General features: G+C 54.6%; 2 protein-coding genes and 3 long non-coding RNA genes across 10 annotated transcripts; 2 read left to right on the forward strand and 3 right to left on the reverse strand.

Moving 5' to 3' along the window:
• The first annotated feature begins 118 nt into the window (after positions 1 to 118).
• Positions 119 to 14,955, forward strand: KIF22 (kinesin family member 22). Of its 2 annotated transcripts, none has more exons than XM_058711229.1 (14): positions 119 to 214; positions 6,463 to 6,658; positions 8,198 to 8,325; positions 8,416 to 8,570; positions 8,807 to 9,016; positions 9,096 to 9,326; positions 9,664 to 9,817; positions 9,943 to 10,078; positions 12,345 to 12,513; positions 13,035 to 13,203; positions 13,574 to 13,641; positions 14,355 to 14,567; positions 14,673 to 14,732; positions 14,822 to 14,955. In XM_058711229.1, the coding sequence occupies exons 1-14, from the start codon at positions 157 to 159 to the stop codon at positions 14,867 to 14,869; spliced, it is 1,995 nt and encodes a 664-aa protein (XP_058567212.1). In that variant the 5' UTR covers positions 119 to 156; the 3' UTR covers positions 14,870 to 14,955. The 2 variants fall into 2 exon arrangements, with proteins under 2 accessions (XP_058567212.1, XP_058567214.1); XM_058711231.1 differs by lacking the exon at positions 119 to 214 and adding an exon at positions 5,846 to 6,119.
• LOC131501312 (uncharacterized) lies at positions 13,353 to 14,437 on the reverse strand. Its single transcript, XR_009256747.1, has 2 exons — positions 14,338 to 14,437; positions 13,353 to 13,614 (listed from the first exon to the last, which is right to left on the reverse strand). It is a non-coding gene; the product is annotated as an uncharacterized LOC131501312 (long non-coding RNA).
• A 702-nt stretch (positions 14,956 to 15,657) lies between the features above and the next one.
• MAZ (MYC associated zinc finger protein) lies at positions 15,658 to 20,823 on the forward strand. 5 transcript variants are annotated; one of them, XM_058711234.1, is made up of 6 exons: positions 15,658 to 15,769; positions 16,424 to 16,510; positions 16,594 to 17,450; positions 17,852 to 17,915; positions 18,192 to 18,363; positions 19,175 to 19,377. In XM_058711234.1, exons 1-6 carry the CDS (start codon positions 15,734 to 15,736, stop codon positions 19,375 to 19,377), a joined length of 1,419 nt encoding a protein of 472 aa, XP_058567217.1. In that variant the 5' UTR covers positions 15,658 to 15,733. The 5 variants fall into 5 exon arrangements, with proteins under 5 accessions (XP_058567217.1, XP_058567218.1, XP_058567219.1 ...); XM_058711235.1 differs by lacking the exon at positions 19,175 to 19,377 and adding an exon at positions 19,711 to 20,823 and having other exon boundaries at positions 15,661 to 15,769; XM_058711232.1 differs by lacking the exon at positions 15,658 to 15,769 and having other exon boundaries at positions 16,031 to 16,510.
• LOC131501310 (uncharacterized) lies at positions 18,266 to 19,309 on the reverse strand. Its single transcript, XR_009256745.1, has 3 exons — positions 19,195 to 19,309; positions 18,615 to 18,704; positions 18,266 to 18,480 (listed from the first exon to the last, which is right to left on the reverse strand). It is a non-coding gene; the product is annotated as an uncharacterized LOC131501310 (long non-coding RNA).
• On the reverse strand, positions 20,395 to 21,785 carry LOC131501311 (uncharacterized). Its single transcript, XR_009256746.1, has 2 exons — positions 21,202 to 21,785; positions 20,395 to 21,111 (listed from the first exon to the last, which is right to left on the reverse strand). It is a non-coding gene; the product is annotated as an uncharacterized LOC131501311 (long non-coding RNA).
• Positions 21,786 to 21,800: the final 15 nt, after the last annotated feature.

Genomic DNA, 21,800 nt, shown 5'->3' on the forward strand with positions numbered 1-21,800 from the left:
CTTGCAGGACCCTGAGGCGAGCCCTAGAGGGCGGGATGGTTGCGAACCGCCGGCAGGGGCTTCCGGTAGCGAGTAGCCGTGATTGGTGGAGGCCAGGACGGGGGGCGGGGCACCGGGAAATTCGAATGGGAGAGGCGGGCCAACGGAGGGAGCGGAATGGACGCAGGGGGTACCGCGCAGCTGAGGCGACGCGAGATGGCGGCGGCGATCTCAGGTACGCGAGCCCGGCCTGGGAAGGACGCCGAAGTCTGGAACCTGGTGGAGTAATGTGCCGGAGCCTGGTCCGGGTTCTGCGGGTTGTCGGGGAGAGGCCGAAATGGCGCGGGGGCGGGGAGGGGAAGGTGGGAGTCTCGAGCTGGTCAGCGCACCTCGCTCTTCCCTTCTCACTTGTTTCCAGCCCTCCGTGCGGGTCAATTGACCGTGTTAAAACACCCAGTTCCGATATAGAGCTTTGTTTGAGCCTAGCGCACTTTTCCTCTGTGAGCTTCCAGTTTCTTTGTAGAATGGGGACAGTTACCCCATCTCGGGAGATTATGTGAGTAAGCGAGCGAAGAGTAGCTGACACTGACCATAGGGACCAGACGAAAGGAGCTGGATGCGCATTTTGCGAGGGGAGGGTTCTGTGTATGACGTGCTGTTTGGGTGAGCGGAGATCCCTGGGAGACGCTGGAGGGCAGGCCGAGGCACAGCAGCTGGGTGTGAGTTGACAGTATAAGATGTGCCCAGATCACAAATAGGGGGAATAAGGGACTGTTTCCTTTCGCTCTAGCCGTGGAAGTCAGTGCTATTTTAGGGTTGGAAAGGCTGTTGGGACATTACGAATCTTGTATGTTGTGAGTGTTTGTTTACAGATGTCTCTGCTCTCTTCCTGTCCACTGAATTCTGGTCGTTGATTTACGGTAGATGCCATAGTAATTGATTTGAGTCCCCTGCTGTTGGTCAGGCCCTGTGGAGAAACAAAGCTGTCTAGCAGAATGTCAAACACATGTTGAGCCCTTGCTAGGTGCCAGGCACAGTTGTAAGCACTTTGCGGTGATGAATCGTTTAATTGCTACACAATGAGATGAGGTGGTTGGTTGTTATTGTCCCTGTTTTACAGATGAGGAAGCTGAGGCATAGATGGGTTAAATAGCTTGCTCGAAGTTAACACAACTAGTGAATATTGGGGTCTGAATTCTCACTCAGGCAGTCCTACTCTAGGGCCTCTGCTCTTAACCATTATGCCCAAGCACATGATACTCCTGCTTTCGGAGCACAGCCTCCCTCCCCTCACTTTTCCGACACCCACTGTGCCTGGTACATAGTAGATATGGTTAAAATGCTTGAATGAATATTGACCCTTCTCCCAGACAAGTTTATAATCTGTTTCAGTGGATAATCGTATAAATATATGCTATCATGAAAAGCAATGAGAGATATGTATAAACTGCGATAGAGAGTGTAAAATCCGAAGTAAGTAAACCCTTGGATATTCTGGGAGGACCTAATTAACGGAAGTGATATTTGAAGTGGGTTTCAAGGGTCGGATAGGAGTTTATCAGGCCTCAGCTGGATGAAAAGACCACCGAGTGATTTATTTATGATGTATAAAGAGGCCAATGATGCTGTCTTTGGCTCAATTTCCTCATCAATAAAAGAGGAGTTAAACCAAATGAAGTTGGGGAATTGTGAGAGGGAGGAAATTAGAAGAAGTAAGTGCTAGCCTTGCCCAACCCTTAAAGTTGCTTTTATGACGAAAGGGATAGACTCTTGTACTATAAGCACTTGTATACGTGTGCCTCTCCTTTCCTTCTCCCTTGGGCTGTGAGCTTTGGGACAGGAATGGCAGGGAGCCATTTTTATGAAGAAAACAAGAAACAAGACAATGCTTTATGTTCATTCACCAAAACTTAATTTGTTCAGCAAATATTCCTTGAGAACTACTCTGTGCCAGGCACTGGGGATATAAAGGTGACCAGAGTAAGACTTGTTGTCACCGAATTCACAGTCAGATGGAGCACAGAGACACATCTACAGTTACAGTGGGATGTCATGAGTGCTTGGATGGAGGAGCCAGAGAGCCATGGACACAACTTCATGGGAGAGTAATTTTACAAAAGAGGGTTTTTTAGAGGAAGTAAGGTGTATTTACCTCAGTCACATGGCGAGTGGTGGTGAGAAGGAAGATACTTCAGGGAGAGAGGATAGCATGTGCAAGGGCCCAGAGGTGTGAGAGAACTGGGCATGTTGTAGGAACTGTAGGAAGGTCATTGTGGCTGAGAGCTTATAGTGCAAGGGAGGAAGTGGGAAGAGAGCGACTGGAGGGGAGTGAAACTAGAGGAAGGAAGACCAATGTGGGAGACTGTTGAGATGATGGTTGCCTTTGCGAAGATTGTGCAGTGGGGTAGAGAGAAGTGGACTCCTCTAAAAAGGCAGAATTGACAGATACTGAATAACTGATGTAGAAGGTGAGAAAGAAGCTGGAGTTAAGGAAGACTCCCGTCTTTGGGGTTGGTTCCATTCATTTACACTAGAGAGCATAGGAGGAGGACCAGGTGGCAAGAGAGATGGGGAAGGGTTCAGTTTGGGATAGGTGGGGTTTGAAGTACCTTACGACTTCAAGAGGAGGTGTAAGAGGAGGTGGGGGGGGGTGCAGAATGTTATTGGCATGAGTGTTTAGCATAGATGTGCTAAACACCCTATAGTGCACAGGACAGCCTCACTACAAAGAATTATGTAGCCCAAAATATTAGGGCCAAAGTTGAGTGACCTCAGGCTAGAGAAAGGATAGAAGGAGCCTGGAAAAAATATTTAAGATTGGCAGAAGCTTAGAAGGAGTAAGCAGAGAGCTGTTCACCTTGGCCCTCTGGCATGGAAACTAGGGGAAAGTGTATTTTTCAAAGGAAGGCAGATCGAGGGTGTCCGATCTTACTGGGAAGTCAAATAGGTTGGGGACCAGGCATGTCCACTGGATTTAGCATTAGGGAGGTTGTTAGTGACCCTGCTGAATGGTGAGGGCTGAAGTGAATTGCTACCTGGAGGAGTGGGTAACAAGAGTAAATAAGTAAAAGAGTGTAATAATAACAACAACTAATATTTACTGAGCCCCTGATGCCACCCACTGTGCCAAACATTGTATGTACATTCTTTTTTTGACTTCTCACAATCTTATGATACTGTTATTTTATAAAGAGAAACTGAGGCTTGCAACAGTGAAGAAGGCTTCCTAAGCTCACACAGCTACTGGGTGGGTGGAACTTGTCTCTGACTCCAAGGCCCATGGGGATACAAAGATGAGCTGAGAAGGTCTGGGGACTCATACAATGAACTTCAGAGTTAGACCTTTATTTGAAGCTCTGTCACTAGGTAGCTGTTGACCACAGGCAAGTTAGCCAACCTCTCTATACTGAGGTTTCCACATTTGGAAAATGAAAGATGAATATAAAATAAAACACCAAGGCTTTTACCAATGTACCAAATGCCATTCTGAGCACTTTGACATGAATTACCTCATTTATTCCCTTAGCAACCCAGCGAGTACATATTTATTCCCATTTTACAATTGTGGAAACTGAGGCACAGGAATAGACCATTATGTACCCGTTTCCTTGTAAGTGGCAGTGCTGGGCTTTGAACCCAGGCTATCTTACCTTGAATAACGAACCTACTTATTGTGTGCTGGTTACTGTGTTGGTATTTTACATGTTACTTCTTTTAATTCTCATTAAGCCTCTCCGAGCCCCACCCCACTGTATAAACAAAGAAAACCAGAGCACCTGGATGTTAAGTCACTTGCCCAAGGTCACAAGCTAACAAGTGTTAGAGCTGGAATTGAAATTCAGCTCTGTCTGACCCAAGTACATCACCACAGACTTCCCCTTCCCCTTAAACTTCCTTAAATGTGTCTGTATCTGCCAACTTTCTCTGTTCTCCCCCACACCCTGGGAAAGATAGGCAAGGAGAAGCCCCTGCACACATTTCTGACAAGTCAGTGAACCTCTCTGCACCTTAGTGTTCTCACCTGCATGGGTGCATCTGCAGGTTTCTCTTGACTTGTTATGGACTTTCAGGACTCCTGAAGATCGAGCGAAAACTAGATGCCCAAGTGCCTTGTAAACCATGGAATGAGAAGGGGTATTACTGGCTTCGTTTGTCAGATTAGGGAGCAGAAGCCCAGGTTTTGTAGGCCATCCGCTTATGGGCATGCCTTATGTGTAAGATTCTCAGCAAGGGTAGTCTGCCCACCTTTTCATCTTGCTGTTCCTGCATTGGTCACACATACCAGCCTCTTGCCTTCTCTGAGGCCTATGGCCCTGACAACCAGCTGTAACCACTAGAAAAAGGGAGAGAGTCAGAGATGCCAAGAACTTTCCCAATAGGCAATATGGCATCCTCACTGAAAGCAGATTTTTGGAGGCAAAGAGATCCAGGTTGGAATTCTGCTGTTAGCTGTGAGGTACTGTGTGGTATCCTCCACCATAAAATAGAGAAATGCCCTCCTCATGAGATATTTTTTAGCTCATTCAGTCCTCATGAAAATAAGGAGGCTATTTGTTGTTGTTAAATTTTTATTTTTTTTAAGTAGTCTTTATACCCACTGTGGGGTGCAAACTCACTACCCCAGGATCAAGAGTCTCATGCTCTACTGACTGAGCTAGCCAGGCACCCCAAACAGGCTTTTTTTTTTTTTTTTTTTTTTTTTTTTTTAAAGTAAGCTTCCCGCCTAGTGCAAAGCCCAACATGGGGCTTGAGCTTATGACCCTAAGATCAGGGCCTGAGCTGAGATCAAGAGTCAGATGACAACGAGCCACCCAGGCGCCCCCCTCAAAACAGGCTTTTTAAAAAAAGTTTTATCTTGTGTTTTCTGATAAAAATATTTATAATCTCTCTTTTTTTTAATGACTTAAATTTAATTATTGGAAGCAAACTAAACAGAAAGCTTACAACAGAGGAGGATTGCGTATTAATGCCTTTTGCAGACTGAGCTGGGGCAGAAAGGGACTGGGCTGCCTTTCAACCTCATCCCTTCCAAACAAAGGTGTCCATCCACAGTGTTACTTTTTTTTTTTTTTTTTTTTTTTTTTTTTGGGACAGAGAGAGACATAGCATGAACGGGGGAGGGGCAGAGAGAGAGGGAGACACAGAATCGGAAACATGCTCCAGGCTCTGAGCCATCAGCCCAGAGCCTGACGCGGGGCTCGAACTCACGGACCGCGAGATCGTGACCTGGCTGAAGTCGGACGCTTAACCGACTGCGCCACCCAGGCGCCCCTGTTACTTATTTTTTTAATGCAAACATTAGAGCATCACAGAACTGGGTAACAAAAGAAACCCACATAAGCTCCATCAAGAGAAAACCATCAGTTTTGTGTACGTAACACACATGTACAGGTAAGTGTGTGTTGTAAACCTCAGGTGAGAAATAGAAGCACAGAAGAGTCAGGCAGTTCATTGACTGGTTTTGGGAGGGGCAAATGTCAACTCTTTTAATCCTTACAAGATGCTGGTCTACAACACCTTGGCAATCCAAAGCATGTCCTACCAGCAGCATCCACACCATCTGGCAGTTTCTCAGGCATCATTCCAGGGACTGAAGTGAAATCTGCATTTTAACAAGAGCTTCCAGGTTACTTGTGTAAACATGACAATCTACTCCCCACTGGACTTATTTGTAGAGCAAGGAAAGAACTGGGCCAAGTTGGGGACACCCACAGTACAGCCAGGGTGGAAAGAGCTTCCCCGAAACGAGCTGTGGCCCCTGGCCCTCCCATGGTGTCCCCACGACCTTAGCCTCCAGTCCATCTTCCCTGCCCCTCTGTCAAGGTTATGTGGGTCTCTAGTCTACTTAAGATGCTGGGGTTTTGTTTTGTTTTCAGGCTGTGCTTACTCTTTCGAGGAGCAAAAAGACAAAATGTAGGCTATGAAACAAGGTGCGACAGCCACAAGGCCCCAGGTGTAAAATACCGACGTGCTCAGGAGAGCTGCTGCACCTCCATAAGCCTCTTTGTTGGTAAAATGGCACTAAGAGGGGACACCATGGGACACCATGAAGATTAAAGTGTACCTGACATGTAGCCAGTGCTTACTCTTAATGTTTGCTAAGTACATGATATGGTTTGCAACCCCTGACCTGTATGTAGGTAATCTCTGTCCTCCAACACCCACCGTACTCCTCCTGAGACCATGTATCTGATTCATCTTTGTCTTCCATCCTGCCCTTCTCTGCTCATCCTCACTAACAGAACACAGAGTCCCACCTCACCAGTTCTCCAGGGGGCCATGCTTTCACACCATCATGCTTTTGCATATGCCATTCCTTCTGCCTGGAATGCTGGGCAAGCTGCTATTCATCCGTCAGAGCTCAGCTCTATCAAGTAGCTCTTCCTGTAAGACTCCTACCGTTACCTCTCTGCAAAGCCGGCTCCTGCAACTTCTGTGCTACCACCGTATTTCATGCCTAAAAACTTCCCTTCTCTCCTCTAGGAGCTGGTCGCTGTCGGCTAAGCAAGGTGGGGGCTGGCCGGCGCCCACCTCCAGCTCGGGTAAGGGTGGCCGTGAGGCTGCGACCATTTCTGGATGGGACAGCTGCAGCAGGTGAGCCCCCTTGTGTGCGGGGCCTGGACAGCTGTTCACTAGAGATTGCCAACTGGAGGAACCACCAGGAGACTCTCAAATACCAGTAAGGTTCAGGCCACTCTTCCCTCCTGTCCCTCTCCTCTCTCCTAGCTCACGTTATCACTTGCCCAGACAGTTTCTCAGACGTGCCTTTTTAGAATCTCCACCTTTCATAGCACAACTTTGTTCCCCACACCTTCGTTTGGGCTTTCAGAAATGTTCATAGGTGCCCACTTGTGACCAGTGTTCTGTAGGATACTTGGGGAAAGACTGGCAGCTGAACCAGATTTATATTACTATTCACAGTCCCATGGGGGAAATAGGCACAAAGTGGGGAAGGAGTAGCAAGGGTGACCAGGGGAGCCCCAGCTAGGATCCGGGAGGTGTGGGAAGGGTGGGAGGAACATAGACCCGCCAGCCAGCCAGCCAGCCCAGGCTGCAGCTGGATGTGACAGAAGCCATCCGGATTTGGGGACAGAACTCACAAGGGCAGCTACCTTAAAACCCCACTGGAGGTAGAAAGTTGAGACTTTTCGGCCTGTCGTTCTAGGCTAGGGGGTGGCAAACTACGGCCTGCAGGTCAAATCTGACCAGGAGTCTTTTTTTGTAATAAAAGCTTTACTGGAACAGAACCACACGTGTTCATTTGCATATGGTCCACGACTGCTTTCTGACTATAATGACAGAGGCGAATAGCTGCAAAAGGAATCCTATGGCTCACCAAGCCTAAAATATTAGCCGGCTCTTTACAGAAAAAGTTTGACAACCTCATTCTAGGCCCTTGGCAATTGGACTTGTTTCTTACCAGCCTCATTCCCCCCAACACAGGCTATACTCCACTTAAAATACTAATCTCTGCTGTGGCCTCAGCCACGGCTTCTCTACCGGAGTATAGAGAGTAGACTGCAGGTGAGTGGAGTGTCTCCGAGTCAGGAGCAGCATCCTCTGCGCCATCGTGGTGTACCAATACTGCTTCCTATATACACTGTGTTGGGGGAAAGATCAGGAAGCCCTGCTCTTTCACACCATCCTTCTCTGTGCTATTTTTTTTTTAAGTTTTGTTAATGTTTATTTATTTTGACAGAGAAAACACGAGCGGGGAAGGGGCAGAGAGAGGAGAGAGAATCCCAAGCAGGCTCCCTCGCTGTCTGTGAGGTCTCACGAACAGTGAAGATCATGACCTAAACCAAAATCAAGAGTTGGACACTTGACTGACTGAGCCACCCAGGCACCCCTGTGTGCTCTTTTTGATACGTGGAATATCTTTCTCCTCTCTGTCTCTGGCAAAATCCTCTTTGCTCAAGCAGACTCACTTATTCTTTCTAGTGTGTCCTCCTCTTCATTTCCTGAATCACAACAAAGGATGGGTATCTTTCTATCCCACCAGACTACAGAACTCCCAAGATCAGGGCATCAGATTCATCTCTTTATTTCTAACACCAGTACAGAGACAGGAACAGGACAGGTGTTCAGTGGGTGCTTTCTAAGGTCTTTATGCAAGAAAAGGGATAGAGACTCTTTTAAATCCGTGGCTAGTATTACCCTGTAAGTCTGGGTGAGAATGGAACCCTCCACTAATTCCCTCCATTTTTCCTGCCTGCAGGTTTGATGCCTTCTATGGAGAGAGGAGCTCTCAGCAGGACATCTATGCGGGATCAGTGCAGCCCATCCTGAGGCACTTGCTGGAAGGGCAGAATGCCAGTGTGCTTGCCTATGGACCCACAGGGGCAGGTGAGGGAGCCAGATAGGGAATAGCCATGGGTCAGAAAGGGCTTCAGAGTGGGGAGGAAGATCTCACAGCGATCTGCACTCTTTCCCCAGGGAAGACGCACACAATGCTGGGCAGCCCAGAGCAACCTGGAGTGATTCCCCGGGCTCTCATGGACCTCCTACAGCTCACAAGGGAGGAGGGCGGCGAGGGCCGGCCATGGGCTCTCTCTGTCACTATGTCCTACTTAGAGATCTACCAGGAAAAGGTGAGCACCCCGCCCCCTGCCCCCACTCTGGTTGGGGAGGGAAGAGACAAAAGTCAGAATAAGATCCAGTTCTTAAGCATGAAGCTCTGCTCTAGCAAGGAGGCAAGACCCGGAAAAACAGGTTGAGGTAGCAGATGGTACAACTCTGACAGCCCAGCAGAGAAAAGGAGACTGGTGCCCAGGAAGGAAGTGGCCTGTGTCTGCAGAACCCGCCCTACCTCTCACTGCTCCAATAGGTATTAGACCTCTTGGACCCTGCATCAGGAGACCTGGTGATCCGAGAAGATTGTCGAGGAAACATCCTGATTCCGGGCCTCACACAGAAGCCCATCACTAGCTTTGCTGATTTTGAGCGGCACTTCCTGCCAGCCAGTAGAAACCGGACTGTAGGAGCCACCCGGCTCAACCAGCGCTCCTCCCGCAGTCATGCTGTGCTCCTGGTTAAGGTGAGGCCCGCCGACAGGGTGAGACCCGGGAAGCCCCTAGAACCTGAACTAAGTTGGGGGTCCTTGCTCTTAACTCCAGGTGGATCAGCGGGAACGTCTGGCCCCATTCCGCCAGCGGGAGGGTAAACTCTACCTGATTGACTTGGCTGGTTCAGAGGACAACCGGCGTACGGGTAACAAGGGTCTGCGGTTGAAGGAAAGTGGAGCTATCAACTCGTCCCTGTTTGTACTGGGCAAGGTGGTGGATGCGCTGAACCAGGGCCTCCCTCGTGTACCTTACCGGGACAGCAAGCTCACTCGCCTGTTGCAGGTCAGGCCACCCACCTCAGGGTGAAAAGGGGCTGGAGAAGGAGGTTCTTAGGTGTGCTGGGAGGGTGGGGAACAGCAGTCAAGAAATGAAAACGTTGGGGGATGCCTGGGTGGCTCAGTTGGTTGAGCCTCCAGCTCTTGATCTCACACTTCCTGGGATCGAGCCCTGCTGACAACAGCAGAACCTGCTTGGGATTCTCTCTCTCCCTCTCTCTCTCTGCCCCTGCCCTGCTTGCACTCTCTCTCTCTCAAAATAAATAAACATTAAAAAAAAACAAAACAAAAAACGGAAATGTGGGGTTTCTGATCTGCCTATCCTGCCCATCCCCATCCCTCAGGATTCTCTGGGTGGCTCAGCCCACAGCATCCTCATTGCCAACATTGCCCCCGAGAGACGTTTCTACCTAGATACAGTCTCTGCGCTCAACTTTGCTGCCAGGTCCAAGGAGGTGATCAATCGTCCTTTTACCAACGAGAGTCTGCAGCTTCGTGGTGAGGACTGGGGTTGGCAAGAGTGGAAAAGCCAGATCTGGACAGCTGGGGAGTTTGCTGACTCTGCCAAGCATCAGCATAGAGGCTGACCGCTCCCCCCGCCCCCCGCCCCACATCTTTCCTAGTCTTGGCACCCATTAAACTGTCTCAGAAAGAACTGGTAGGCCCATCAGAGGCAAAGAGAGCCCGAGGCCCTGAGGAAGAGGAGATTGGGAGTCCTGAGCCCACAGCAGCTCCAGCCTCTGCCTCTCAGAAACTCAGGTGAGCAGAGTGGGAGGGGCCTTGGGTATATTCCCTGTTCTGTTGTGTCTGGGTTGGGTGCAGGGCAGTAGTGGGTTTAGCCTGTGAACTTGTTCCTCATTGAATTCACCCCAAATCCTACTCTACCGAATTCACTGAAGTGCTAAGGTCAATCTCTGTCCTTGGTGCTGCTGCCCGGGGCCTGAAGGAAGCCTCCTCCTTGAGTTCCTAGCCCCTCCCTTTCCATTTTCCAATCCCTTTAGGCAGTCAGCAAAACCTCACATTTGGGGGCAGCTCTTTCTGGTTCAAGAAGTAATCTAGATCAGGTCTTTCAGGTCTAGAGGATAAGTGCAAAGCAGAGAGACAAGGAGGAGATGAAGAGCCATGTGTCCCTGAGACCTCTCAGTCTGTGCGTTAGAGTCCAGCATCTCCAGGACCCTACAAGGAGCCCGTTGCTATCTAACTTTGCTTCTAACCTCAGTCCAGAGTCACTGAGTCCCTCCCTTCTGTGTGTATGGCGAGTCTCCCTAGTTCTGATGGCCGCAGCTCATGGTCCAGTATGCTTGAATCCTTAGGTCACTGCTGTTTAGTGGTCTTGCCTAGCTTTCTGTGTCTGGCCACCTGGCCCCCCCTAATAATTCTAGGGAGCCAGCTGCAGTTTTTACTTTGCCCAGTTTCTACCCAAGCCCAAGTACAGTCTCTCTAAACTGTAAGTCTAGGGGTGCCTGGGTGGCGCAGTCGGTTAAGCGTCCGACTTCAGCCAGGTCACGATCTCGCGGTCCGTGAGTTCGAGCCCCGCGTCAGGCTCTGGGCTGATGGCTCGGAGCCTGGAGCCTGTTTCCGATTCTGTGTCTCCCTCTCTCTCTGCCCCTCCCCCGTTCATGCTCTGTCTCTCTCTGTCCCAAAAATAAATAAAAAACATTAAAAAAAAAAAAAAAATTAAACTGTAAGTCTAGGGGCGCCTGGGTGGCGCAGTCGGTTAAGCGTCCGACTTCAGCCAGGTCACGATCTCGCGGTCCGTGAGTTCGAGCCCCGCATCAGGCTCTGGGCTGATGGCTCGGAGCCTGGAGCCTGTTTCCGATTCTGTGTCTCCCTCTCTCTCTCTGCCCCTCCCCCGTTCATGCTCTGTCTCTCTCTGTCCCAAAAAAATAAAAAACGTTGAAAAAAAAATTAAAAAAAAAAAAATAAATAAAAATAAACTGTAAGTCTAAAGACTAGTGAATAGGGGTGACCAGAGGAGGTCAAGGATTAGTACATCCTCTGCCCTGGGGAGGCTGCTGTAGTTGAGGATGGATGGCATATAGCAACAGGTGCTTGCTTGCTTAGAACTCCATGTCAGTTTTGTCTCTCTCAAGCTATTTGTCAGCAGAAATGTACACCCCTGCACATGTGAATAGGCAAAGCTCAGAGATGGGGCACATCAGACCTATTCAGACCTTGACCTCGGGCTCTAAAGGAAAGAAGACTAGAACATCAGTATATGATGGAGGGTAGGTAGTACAGGGTGCAGTAAGGAAAGAGGAGCAGCTTCTGTGAGAGCCAGGAAGGAAGAAATGACTTCTGGTGTTCACCCATATTTTCTGATCCTGCTCTTCCTAGGCACTTGCACACAAAGAACAGGGCAGTCCCTGTCCTTGAGGAGCTAGTTCACAGCATAGGAAAGAAGATATACAATCAAGCTGGGTTTTACGGGAAAGGTGATATCAGGTTGACTTTTGAATGATAATTGTGAGGGGAAAACTTCCAGGCAGAAGGAACAAATGTTAGGCATTATGCTCAGATTAAGTCAGGACTCAGCTCAAATATGCCTTTCCTGCTGCCCATGGGAAGAAGGCTTGGCATTTGAGGTCTGCAGCGGCTTTCAAAGCCCTGCTGAGGATGACTTCCTTTGTGAATCTTTCCCCACCTGCTCCTCCAATAAAGGCACACAGCCCTTGCTGTCACCTTATCACAGTCTCTTCTTCCCCATTAGACTGTGAGTGCCTATAGGGCAGGGAGTGTCTTAGAGCCTGAACACCTACAACTCAAGTGTTCATTAAATACTTGTTCTCATCGGATCTCCTAGCATCCCTGAGAGGTTACCTGGGCAAGTAGTGATTGATCCTCACTCACTTAATGAAGACACTGCACCCAGAGAGTCTGAATGACTTGCTCAGGGTTGCCCAGCAACTTAATAGCAGAATCTGGAATCACAGAATACACCAATTTAAGGCATAATGAAGGGAATCCTGCTGTGGAGAGGGCGATAAGAGGAGAGGTGGGTGCGGAGTAACCTTTGTCTGCTCAGCCCCCTACAGAAGCTGAGCAGCATGGACCCAGCTATGCTGGAGCGCCTCCTCAGCTTGGACCGTCTCTTGGGCTCCCAGGGGAGCCAAGGAACCCATGGGCTGAACACCCCGAGGCGAGAGCGGATGGTGCTCATGAAGACCATGGAAGAGAAGGATTTGGAGATTGAGGTAAGTGTTGGGCAGGTGGGGGCTGGGATTCCTACTGGAATTGAGAAGCAATCTGAGGATCTTCAAATAGGGAAGGACACTGAAAGGCTGGACCAGCATCCGATTTCTACCTAACCGGGAATCCCTGTTCTTCAGCTTCTGCTTGAATGTCCTTAATGTGACTGGACTTTGAAAATAATTGATCAGCTGTGAGGAGGTGAGGGGGGTGGAAATCCAGGTAAAAGGAACAATAGAAGAGACTGTCATTTTGTAACACCAGCTCAAATTAAGTTAGGACTTTCGAACGGTCTTTCCCTTCAGTGTTTCACAAAGGGGCCCATTCCACCTCTGAGCATCCCTGATCATTAGAAAGCCCTTAATTACAGTGGGCTCCAGTTGTCTCCTGGTAGCTTCTCTCCTTGGTCCTTGCCCTGCCTGCTAGGGTGTCAGAGCCCTGTACTCACTTTCCTAATCCACTGCTATTCAAGCTGCCTGAAAGTTGTTGGTTCTAGGTGACATGTCTCCTTGATCCTTTCCAATAGAGGCTGAAGATGAAGCAAAAAGAACTGGAAGCCAAGGTTTTGGCTCAGGAGGCTGTAGACCCAAAGGATAAAGAAAACTCCTCTCCTGCAGTGCTCCGACCGCTTGCACGCCGCACAGTCACAGTAGCTAAGCCCCTCAAAAAGGCTGTGGTGATGCCCCTGCAACTGAGTAAGTGTGGCAGTGGGGACCAGGAGGGCCAGATAACAGATCTTGGAAAGGGAAGAGGTGTTTGGAGCAGCTTTCATCATGTCATTTGTGTGCTCCCACTATGTTGCAACCCCAGGGAGGGGTGAGGACTGTCTGAAACAGAGCTTGAGTGTTCTGTTCTCAGGCATTTAGTATGTTAACTAACATACAGACTAACAACAGACTACTTTCCAATACAAGAAAGGTCACATGGAAACAACAAAAGAAGAGGTTAATTTGGGATGGAGGGGACCGACCCAAGGAATCAGAAATGGGAGAACCAAGTGGCCACCAGGGAGGGTGAGAAGAAGTAGCCTCTGCCATGATTCTGGTTCACAATTCTTGCCTTCAGTTCAGGAGCAGGCGGCATCCCCAAATGCTGAGATCCATATCCTGAAGAAGAAAGGCCGGAAGAGAAAGGTGAGAGCAGCTGGAGGCTTCAGCTACACTTAGAGCGGAAAAGGGTGGGTGGTAAGCTCTAGTGAGAAGAGCACTGGCCATGGAGTCAAAACACGTACCAGCAATTTACAAGTTATTTATCCTTTGAATATGGAGATACCTCATAGGGCACTTAGGACGAAATACAGTATGTACCTAGCGGAGAGCGTGTCCAACACCTGTTACTTCCCTTTCTTCTTGATGGCTCTCACCCTCAGTCAGTAGTTACTTGATAGGTACATTGGGTAGCCTGAGTCCCACTCTCTACCAACTTAAGAGCCCACTTAGGGAAACATGACCTAAGCATTCAAGAAATGAAACAACACTGAAAAAATTATCTAAAAACTGAGATGATATGTTGGGGGCATAGGTATCATTTATCACGTGCCTTCTGTGTTCCTCCCTAGGAGTGAAAGATGATTTTTGGAGATGATGCAGATTTACGAGCTTACTATGTGCTTTGTCCTCAGCAACAGTCCCCACTCTTTCACAAATCAGATAAAATGAGAATCAGCCCAAAGAGTGACCGGGGAGGAGGGTTTTTGGACAAACACTTGAAGGAAAGAGAGGCTAGGAAGGGCGGGGAGGTAGCTGCTGTTAGGTTCCTATCCTTGGCAGAGGAGTCTAAAGCAGTTTGCTGCCACAGGCTGAATAGCAAACTCTGTTTCTGTCACTCACCTCCCCCTGCCTCATAGCTGGAGTCCCTGGATGCCTCAGAGCCAGAGGAGAAGGCTGAGGACTGCTGGGAGCTACAGATCAGCCCAGAGCTACTGGCCCACGGGCGCCAAAAAATACTAGATTTGCTGAATGAAGGCTCAGCCCGGGATCTGCGCAGCCTGCAACGCATTGGCCAGAAGAAGGCCCAGCTCATCGTGGGCTGGAGGGAGCTCCACGGCCCCTTCAGCCAGGTAACGAACGGCCCCGCGAGGGTGGCCTGGAATGGGGGGGCGGCAGAGAAGCGCGGCAACCCCCCCCTCCTCCCCTGCCCCTTCCTATCGCTGCTGTCCTGCCAGGTGGAGGACCTGGAACGCGTGGAGGGCATATCCGGGAAACAGATGGAGTCATTCCTGAAGGTGAGCCCACGGCCTGGCCCCCTTCTCTCCCTGGCCTGTGCCCCGCCCCCAGCTCTAACGCTGCTCTCCTCTTCCCTCCTGTGTTGCAGGCGAACATCTTGGGTCTCGCCGCGTGTCATCGCTGCGACACCTCCTGACTGCAGGCTCCTTTCCTCACTTGGCCATTTTTTTTTTTAATTCTCGTATAACCGCGTGTCGTGTAAATACAGTTTTTACTCTGGTGCTTCAGCCTGATTCTTGGGACTACGGGGGTGGGGCCAAGGGTATAATTGCCCTTGGGATGGGCCACAAGCTCCGCCGCGTAACCTCTTTCGGCGCCATCTTTGGGAAGAGCAAGCAGGAAAGAAGCGGGGCAGGATTGTAAATAAACCGCTGGAATGGGGGAGAGGGGAAGGACGGTGGCCGACAGGAATCAAAACACTAACGCAAAAGCCCCAGGACGACGACCGTTAGGCGGGCGCGCGCTTCGTGTTTAGCCCCGCCCCATCCGTACCCCCGGCGCGCGCTCCCCTGTTCTCCCGCTCAGCAACGACAGCGGTTTTATGCGCGTGCGCGCGAAATAACGGCCGCTGGCGGAGGGAGGAGGGGGGTGGAATCTTTGAAGGGGGGGGAAGAGAGAAGCCGCCCTGTCTCCCGCGCGCCCACCACCTGCGCCATCGTCAGCCAATCAGCGGCCGTCTCAGGGGTCTCGCGCTTGGGGCGACTCGGGCTGCTGGGTGGCTCCCCCGTCCCTCCTCCCGCCAAGAGTCCCTCTCGTACCTCCCCCCTCCCGCTGGCCTCGCGCGCGCTCGCGCTCGCGCCCGCTCCAGCCTCTTGTGTGTCCTCGCGCCCCCCGCCCGCCCTCCCCGCGCGCAGTGTGCTCCGCTCCCCCCACCCTCCTCCTCCTTCCCCCCTCCCGCCCGCCCCGCGCGCCTCCTCCCTGGGTTCCCCCTCCCCCACCGCCGCCTCCTCCTCCTCCCGCCCCAGGGTGAGCTCGAGCCACCTCCCTCCCTCCCTCCGCCATGGATCCCGGCAACTGGAGCAGCTTCATCTTCCAGGTAACAACCCCCTCCCCCCGCCCCCCCCCACCCCCCCTTCCCACACCCCCTCCCGCCCGCCCTCCCTCCCGTCCCACCCCCCCTCCGCGCGCCCGGTGCGCGCGCAGCTGTCCCCCTCCCTCCCTCGCGCCCTCCCCCGCCCCCCCCGAGGCGCCGGCTGGGCGCGCGCGCGGCGGGGGCCGAGGCTGCTCCCTCGCTCCCCCCACCCCGCCCCGCCAGGCTCCAACTGCCGCCGCCGCCGCCGCCGCCGCCGCCGCCGCCGCCGCCCGGGCCCCCGCCCCCTGCCCCCGGCCCCCGGCCCCGCGGGGCCTCCCGCCCCCACCCAGGGGGCGTCGCCGCCGCCGTCGCCGCCGCGCTCCGCGGCCCGCCAGGCGCCCTCCTTCCCTCCCTCCCGCCGGCCGGGGTGCGCGGGCGGCGGGGCGGCCCGCGGGCCATGCGTTCGGCGCGGCCCAGCCCGGCCGGCCGGGGGCGGCGCCCCGAGCCCGGGCCCCGCGCGGCCCGCGCCCCCGGCCCCCGCTGAGCCCCGGGGGCCCCGCCGTGGCCGAGGCCATGTTCCCCGTGTTCCCTTGCACGCTGCTGGCCCCCCCCTTCCCCGTGCTGGGCCTGGACTCCCGGGGGGTGGGCGGCCTCATGAACTCCTTCCCGCCACCTCAGGGTCACGCCCAGAACCCCCTGCAGGTCGGGGCTGAGCTCCAGTCCCGCTTCTTTGCCTCCCAGGGCTGCGCCCAGAGTCCATTCCAGGTGAGTAGGGGCCGGCCGTGGCGGGCCGGGCCGGGAGGGCGCCGACCCGCGGCAGCGGCCCACACGGCGCCTTGTCTTCGCAGGCCGCGCCGGCGCCCCCACCCACGCCCCAGCCCCCGGCGGCCGAGCCCCTCCAGGTGGACTTGCTCCCGGTTCTCGCCGCCGCCCAGGAGTCGGCCGCCGCCGCGGCCGCCGCCGCAGCTGCCGCCGCCGCCGCCGCCGTCGCTGCTGCGCCCCCGGCCCCGGCCGCCGCCTCCACAGTGGACACAGCGGCTCTGAAGCAGCCGCCGGCGCCCCCGCCGCCGCCCCCGCCGGTGTCGGCGCCCGCTGCCGAGGCCGCGCCCCCTGTCTCTGCCGCCACCATCGCCGCAGCCGCGGCCACCGCCGTCGTAGCCCCAACCTCGACGGTCGCCGTGGCCCCGGTCGCATCTGCCTTGGAGAAGAAAACAAAGAGCAAGGGGCCCTACATCTGCGCCCTGTGCGCCAAGGAGTTCAAGAACGGCTACAACCTCCGGAGGCACGAGGCCATCCACACGGGAGCCAAGGCCGGCCGGGTCCCCTCGGGTGCTATGAAGATGCCCACCATGGTGCCCCTGAGCCTCCTGAGCGTGCCCCAGCTGAGCGGAGCCGGCGGGGGAGGGGGAGAAGCGGGTGCGGGCGGCGGAGCGGCCGCCGTGGCCGCGGGTGGCGTGGTGACCACGACCGCCTCGGGAAAGCGCATCCGGAAGAACCACGCCTGTGAGATGTGCGGCAAGGCCTTCCGCGACGTCTACCACCTGAACCGACACAAGCTGTCGCACTCGGACGAGAAGCCCTACCAGTGCCCGGTGTGCCAGCAGCGCTTCAAGCGCAAGGACCGCATGAGCTACCACGTGCGCTCACATGACGGCGCTGTGCACAAGCCCTACAACTGCTCCCACTGTGGCAAGAGCTTCTCCCGGTGTGCACGGGGCCTCGGCCGCCCACTGGGCGGGTGGGGAGGGAGGGACGGCTACGAAGGTGGCCTGGCCTTGGCTGGCGGGGAGGGAGGAGGTTTCTGAGGACGGGGACCGGGAGCCACTCCCCGGGAGGAGGGAGGAAAGCCTCTCCTGGTTACCAGGGAGCAGGGGGTGGTACTTAGCCAAGGAGGTGGGTCCTCCGGTTGTAAGAAAGCTTCGCGTGGGAGGAGGACCAGCCCGCCCTGCGTCAGGGGGAGGGATTTCCTGCCGCGCCAGCGCTCCGAAGCCTTGGGCTTGGGCGAAAAGGCAGGGATCTTTGGAAAGGCCGGTCGTGCTAAGTTGGGTAGAATTGGGAGCGCGTCCGCTCCCCAGGCCCCTAACCCCAACCCCAACGTGTTCCCAGGCCGGATCACCTCAACAGTCACGTCAGACAAGTGCACTCAACAGAACGGCCCTTCAAATGTGAGGTAGGAAGCCCGCCGCCTCCTGTCCCGGTTTTCATGATTTTGATCCTCATTGTAGCTGTCTGAGCTCAGCCTCTCAGATCCCCTTTTTCTCTCTCTTCTTTTTGCTTTTTCACTCCATTTTCTCATCTCTTCTTCAAGACCCTGTCATCTCACTCCCATTTCCTACAGATCAAAGATCCCCAAGGCTCTGATTCCTTTAACCTCTTGCCCCCCTCTCCCCACTCCCCAAAGCTTTAACTCTCCTGACACCCCCCACGCCCCTCCCCCCTTCCCCAGAAATGTGAGGCAGCTTTTGCTACGAAGGATCGACTGCGGGCGCACACAGTACGACACGAGGAGAAGGTGCCATGTCATGTGTGTGGCAAGATGCTGAGCTCGGCTTATATTTCGGACCACATGAAGGTGCACAGCCAGGGCCCTCACCATGTCTGTGAGCTCTGCAACAAAGGTACATGCTGAAGGATGCTGGGAGGGCCAGGGACAATGGGTAGGGGACAAAGCCAGAGGCCCTTCCACAGACGTGGGTTAAAGGTGTTGTAGTCCAGAGCTCATGGCATCTAGAGCCCTTTAGGAAGCAAATGGAACAACATCAGGAGGACTGAACCTCATTAAGTTTTGAGAGGTGTTGCCTGGAGGAGATGACCTACCCGGAAGAGTCAGTCTCTGGGGGTGGGTAGGGAGGGTGGGAGCAGGACTCACTGCCGTGGGGAAGGAGTGGTCAAGAGCCAGTTCCCAAGGGTTGGAAGCCAGGGTTTCAGCTGTGTGGCCACATGTTCTGCTCTTCGGCTCCTGGGGCAAGCAGAGCGCGTTGGCAGGGGTTTAACAAGCTCGCGCCCTGCCCCAGGAGCAGAAAAAGCTGCTTTTAAACAGATTCACATATTCACGGAGTAATTGGGCTGAGACTGTATGGGGCCCTGGAGGGAGGGGACACAGCCGTCTCTGCTGAGGGTCAACTCTTCAAGTGGCTAGGAATCAGTGCGCTGTCATCCCGGAAGAGGTCCCCCAGCCACGGAGAATAGGCTCTGTGGGCACCAAGGCTAGGAAGCTGACACCACTCAACCAGGCCCCAAACTTAGGGAGGGAATGTGCCCCACCAGCCCCAACAGAGTAGCTGGCCCCAGGCTACCAAGGATATGGTGGGAGGAGGACAGGGCCATCTGAGCAGGGCGTCCCCAGCCTAGGAGAACAGCCCCGTCTCTGGGGTCTCCACCTGGCTGACCCCCCATCCCCCATCCCAATCCACCCCCCCCCCCCAATAGGCTTCACCACAGCAGCATACCTGCGCATCCACGCGGTGAAGGACCACGGGCTCCAGGCCCCGCGGGCTGACCGCATCCTGTGCAAGCTGTGCAGCGTGCACTGCAAGACCCCTGCCCAGCTGGCCGGCCACATGCAGACCCATCTGGGGGGGGCCGCCCCCCCTGTCCCGGGAGACGCCCCCCAGCCACAGCCCACCTGCTGAGGGGGACCCCCGCACCCACCAGGCAAGGCGTGGGGCATGGCTGGGGGGGGTGGGATGGGTTGTGTGGGACGAGGGGGCTCAAAGGGCCCAATAGGGGATCTCAGGAAGGCCAGGGATGCCCATCCATCACTGAAGTTAGGGAGACTTCTGGGGACAGGGAAGGCCCTTCAGGACAACTGGGTAAGGATGCAGGCGGAGGCCTCTGGGGACCAAGCAGGAAGTGAGCAACGGCTGTGTCCCAGGGGAGGGAGTCTGGGAATGAGTCTGGGGCAGGGGGCGAGGCTCTTGCCTTTCAGATTGTACTGTGATCTCCTGGTGTTTCTCGCTGTGCAGGTACCGGTGAGGTCTGTCCTATGGCGGCGGCGGCGGCGGCAGCGGCAGCGGCGGCGGCGGCGGCAGCGGTGGCAGCTCCCCCGACAGCTGTGGGCTCCCTCTCGGGGGCCGAGGGGGTGCCCGTGAGCTCTCAGCCACTTCCCTCTCAGCCCTGGTGAGCTCTAGGTTGGTGGCGGGGAGAGCGGAAAGTGGAGGAAAGTCCCTTGGTACCGTCTCCTCTTCCCCTCTCTTCCCACCAACTCCTCACTACTTCCCCACCAACCAAGAAGCCTCCAGAAGGAAAGGAGGAAGAGATGTTTCTTAGGGGAATTCGCTAGGTTTTAACGATTTGTTTCTCCTGCTCCTCTCTTCTCCCTGTCAGACCTGACCCCACACAAACACCTGTCCCCTCGGTTGTGTTGAAGCCCCCTGGACAGTGGGCAGGGGTGGCAGAGGACAGGAGTGGCCACTGCCCTCACCCCCTCTCCTCTCTGTAACCCCCTGCCCTGCCCTTCCAGGGATCTGTGAGCCTTCTCCTTGATGGTCCTTGCTCTCCTCCTTCCATCTCCCCCCCACCCCCCACTACTGTCTGCTGCCCCTCCCTGGGGAGTTGGTGCTTTTTTTTTTTTTTTTTTTTTTTTTTCAGGGGGAGGGAGGAGAGGAAGGAGGGGAATCAAAGATTCTGTCCCGGAGGGGAAAAGGTGAGATTGGAGAAGGGGCAGAAGCAGGGAAGGCAACGGTAGTACCTTCATAAGGTGGGGTTGTTTAGGGTCAGGCCCTAAACATTGTCCTACTTAGAATCTGTCAGGGGAAAACACGTCAAGGGGAGCAAAAGAAGGAGCCACTAGGGCCAGAGGCAGGATAAGAGATGGAATTTTAGGGTGCCAGGGTAAACGGGGGGATCCAGGGACTAGAGGTGCTTCCTGGGGGTGGGGGGAATGCAGTCACAGTGTCTCCCCCGTCCCTCTTCCACCCCAGCTCCAGCCCTGGCCTTTTCTTTTCATCCCTCTCCCCCAAGACAGAAGCTGTGGCCCTGGCCATGTCATCGTGTTCCTGTGTCCCCTGCATGTTCCCCACCCTTCATCCCCTCCTTTTGCGCGGACCCCATTACAATAAATTTTAAATAAAAACCTGTCTCTGACTCTGGATTGGATGAATTGCTCTCACCAAGCCCTCTGTCCCCACCCCCAAGGAGTTTCTTCCCCGCCTGGTGTCAGTCCCAGCCTTGCTCTCGACCCAGCCCCAGCCGTGGCTCTGGGGCGCTGGCTCCTCCCTCACCGGAGGCAGCACCAGTGGCTGCAGTCCAGATCCAGGGTGGGGCCGAGGCTCCAGTGACTGGAGAGCAGGTTCCAGGACTCCCAGGTCTCCGGGGAATACCCAATCTGGGCAGGCCCAGAATAGCCACTGGAAGTTTGAAGACGCCTGGGTTAGAAACCCAAACAGTTACCAGACAGAAATGCTGCTCTCCCCCATCCACACCCCGTGCCTGCTGCTGAGACCCCCGCCGAATACCTGCACACCCTCAAGGCCCTAAGAGGTGACGGCGGGTGGTGGAGTTGCAGAAAGGACGGGGGAAGTCAGCCCCAGGACTGGGAGCAGTGAGGGCGAGAAGAAAAACCGCACTGCTCCCCACCTGTCCCTTTCACCCTAGGCGTGGCCCATTCTGCGTTTGCGGGCTCCACGGCCCCAGCCCCCTTCCTGTTCCAGACTGCCCCTGCAGCCTCTGCCCTGGAATTCCCTTCTGAGTCCTGCTCCAGGGGCCCTGGAGCCTTCCAGCGCCCATTTCTGCTGCTGCTTCCTCGAGGGTAGAGGGACTTCCTGTACCGCAGGCTCCCCTCTCTTAAAACCCCACCCTGTTCCTCCTGAGCAGCCTCCCTAAGTTTTGCCTCATCTCCCTTCCCCTCTTTCTGCTTGTTGGGGTGCCACCACCGGGTCCCGCCTGTCTCACAGGTCCCGTCTCCTCGCAGACCCCTCTTGGTTTCCCCCGGCCCCCTGCCTCTGCCAGGACCCCCGGTGACCGTTGGCGGGAGGGGCCCGGGGCTTGGGAAGGGGGCACCCCCAGGAGGCGCGCGTGGGAAAGGGTAGGGAGGGGGCGCGAGTGGTTACCCGGC

The sequence above is a fragment of the Neofelis nebulosa genome, chromosome 18 (assembly GCF_028018385.1).
Source record: "Neofelis nebulosa isolate mNeoNeb1 chromosome 18, mNeoNeb1.pri, whole genome shotgun sequence".
In the NCBI taxonomy this organism is placed as follows: domain Eukaryota; kingdom Metazoa; phylum Chordata; class Mammalia; order Carnivora; family Felidae; genus Neofelis; species Neofelis nebulosa.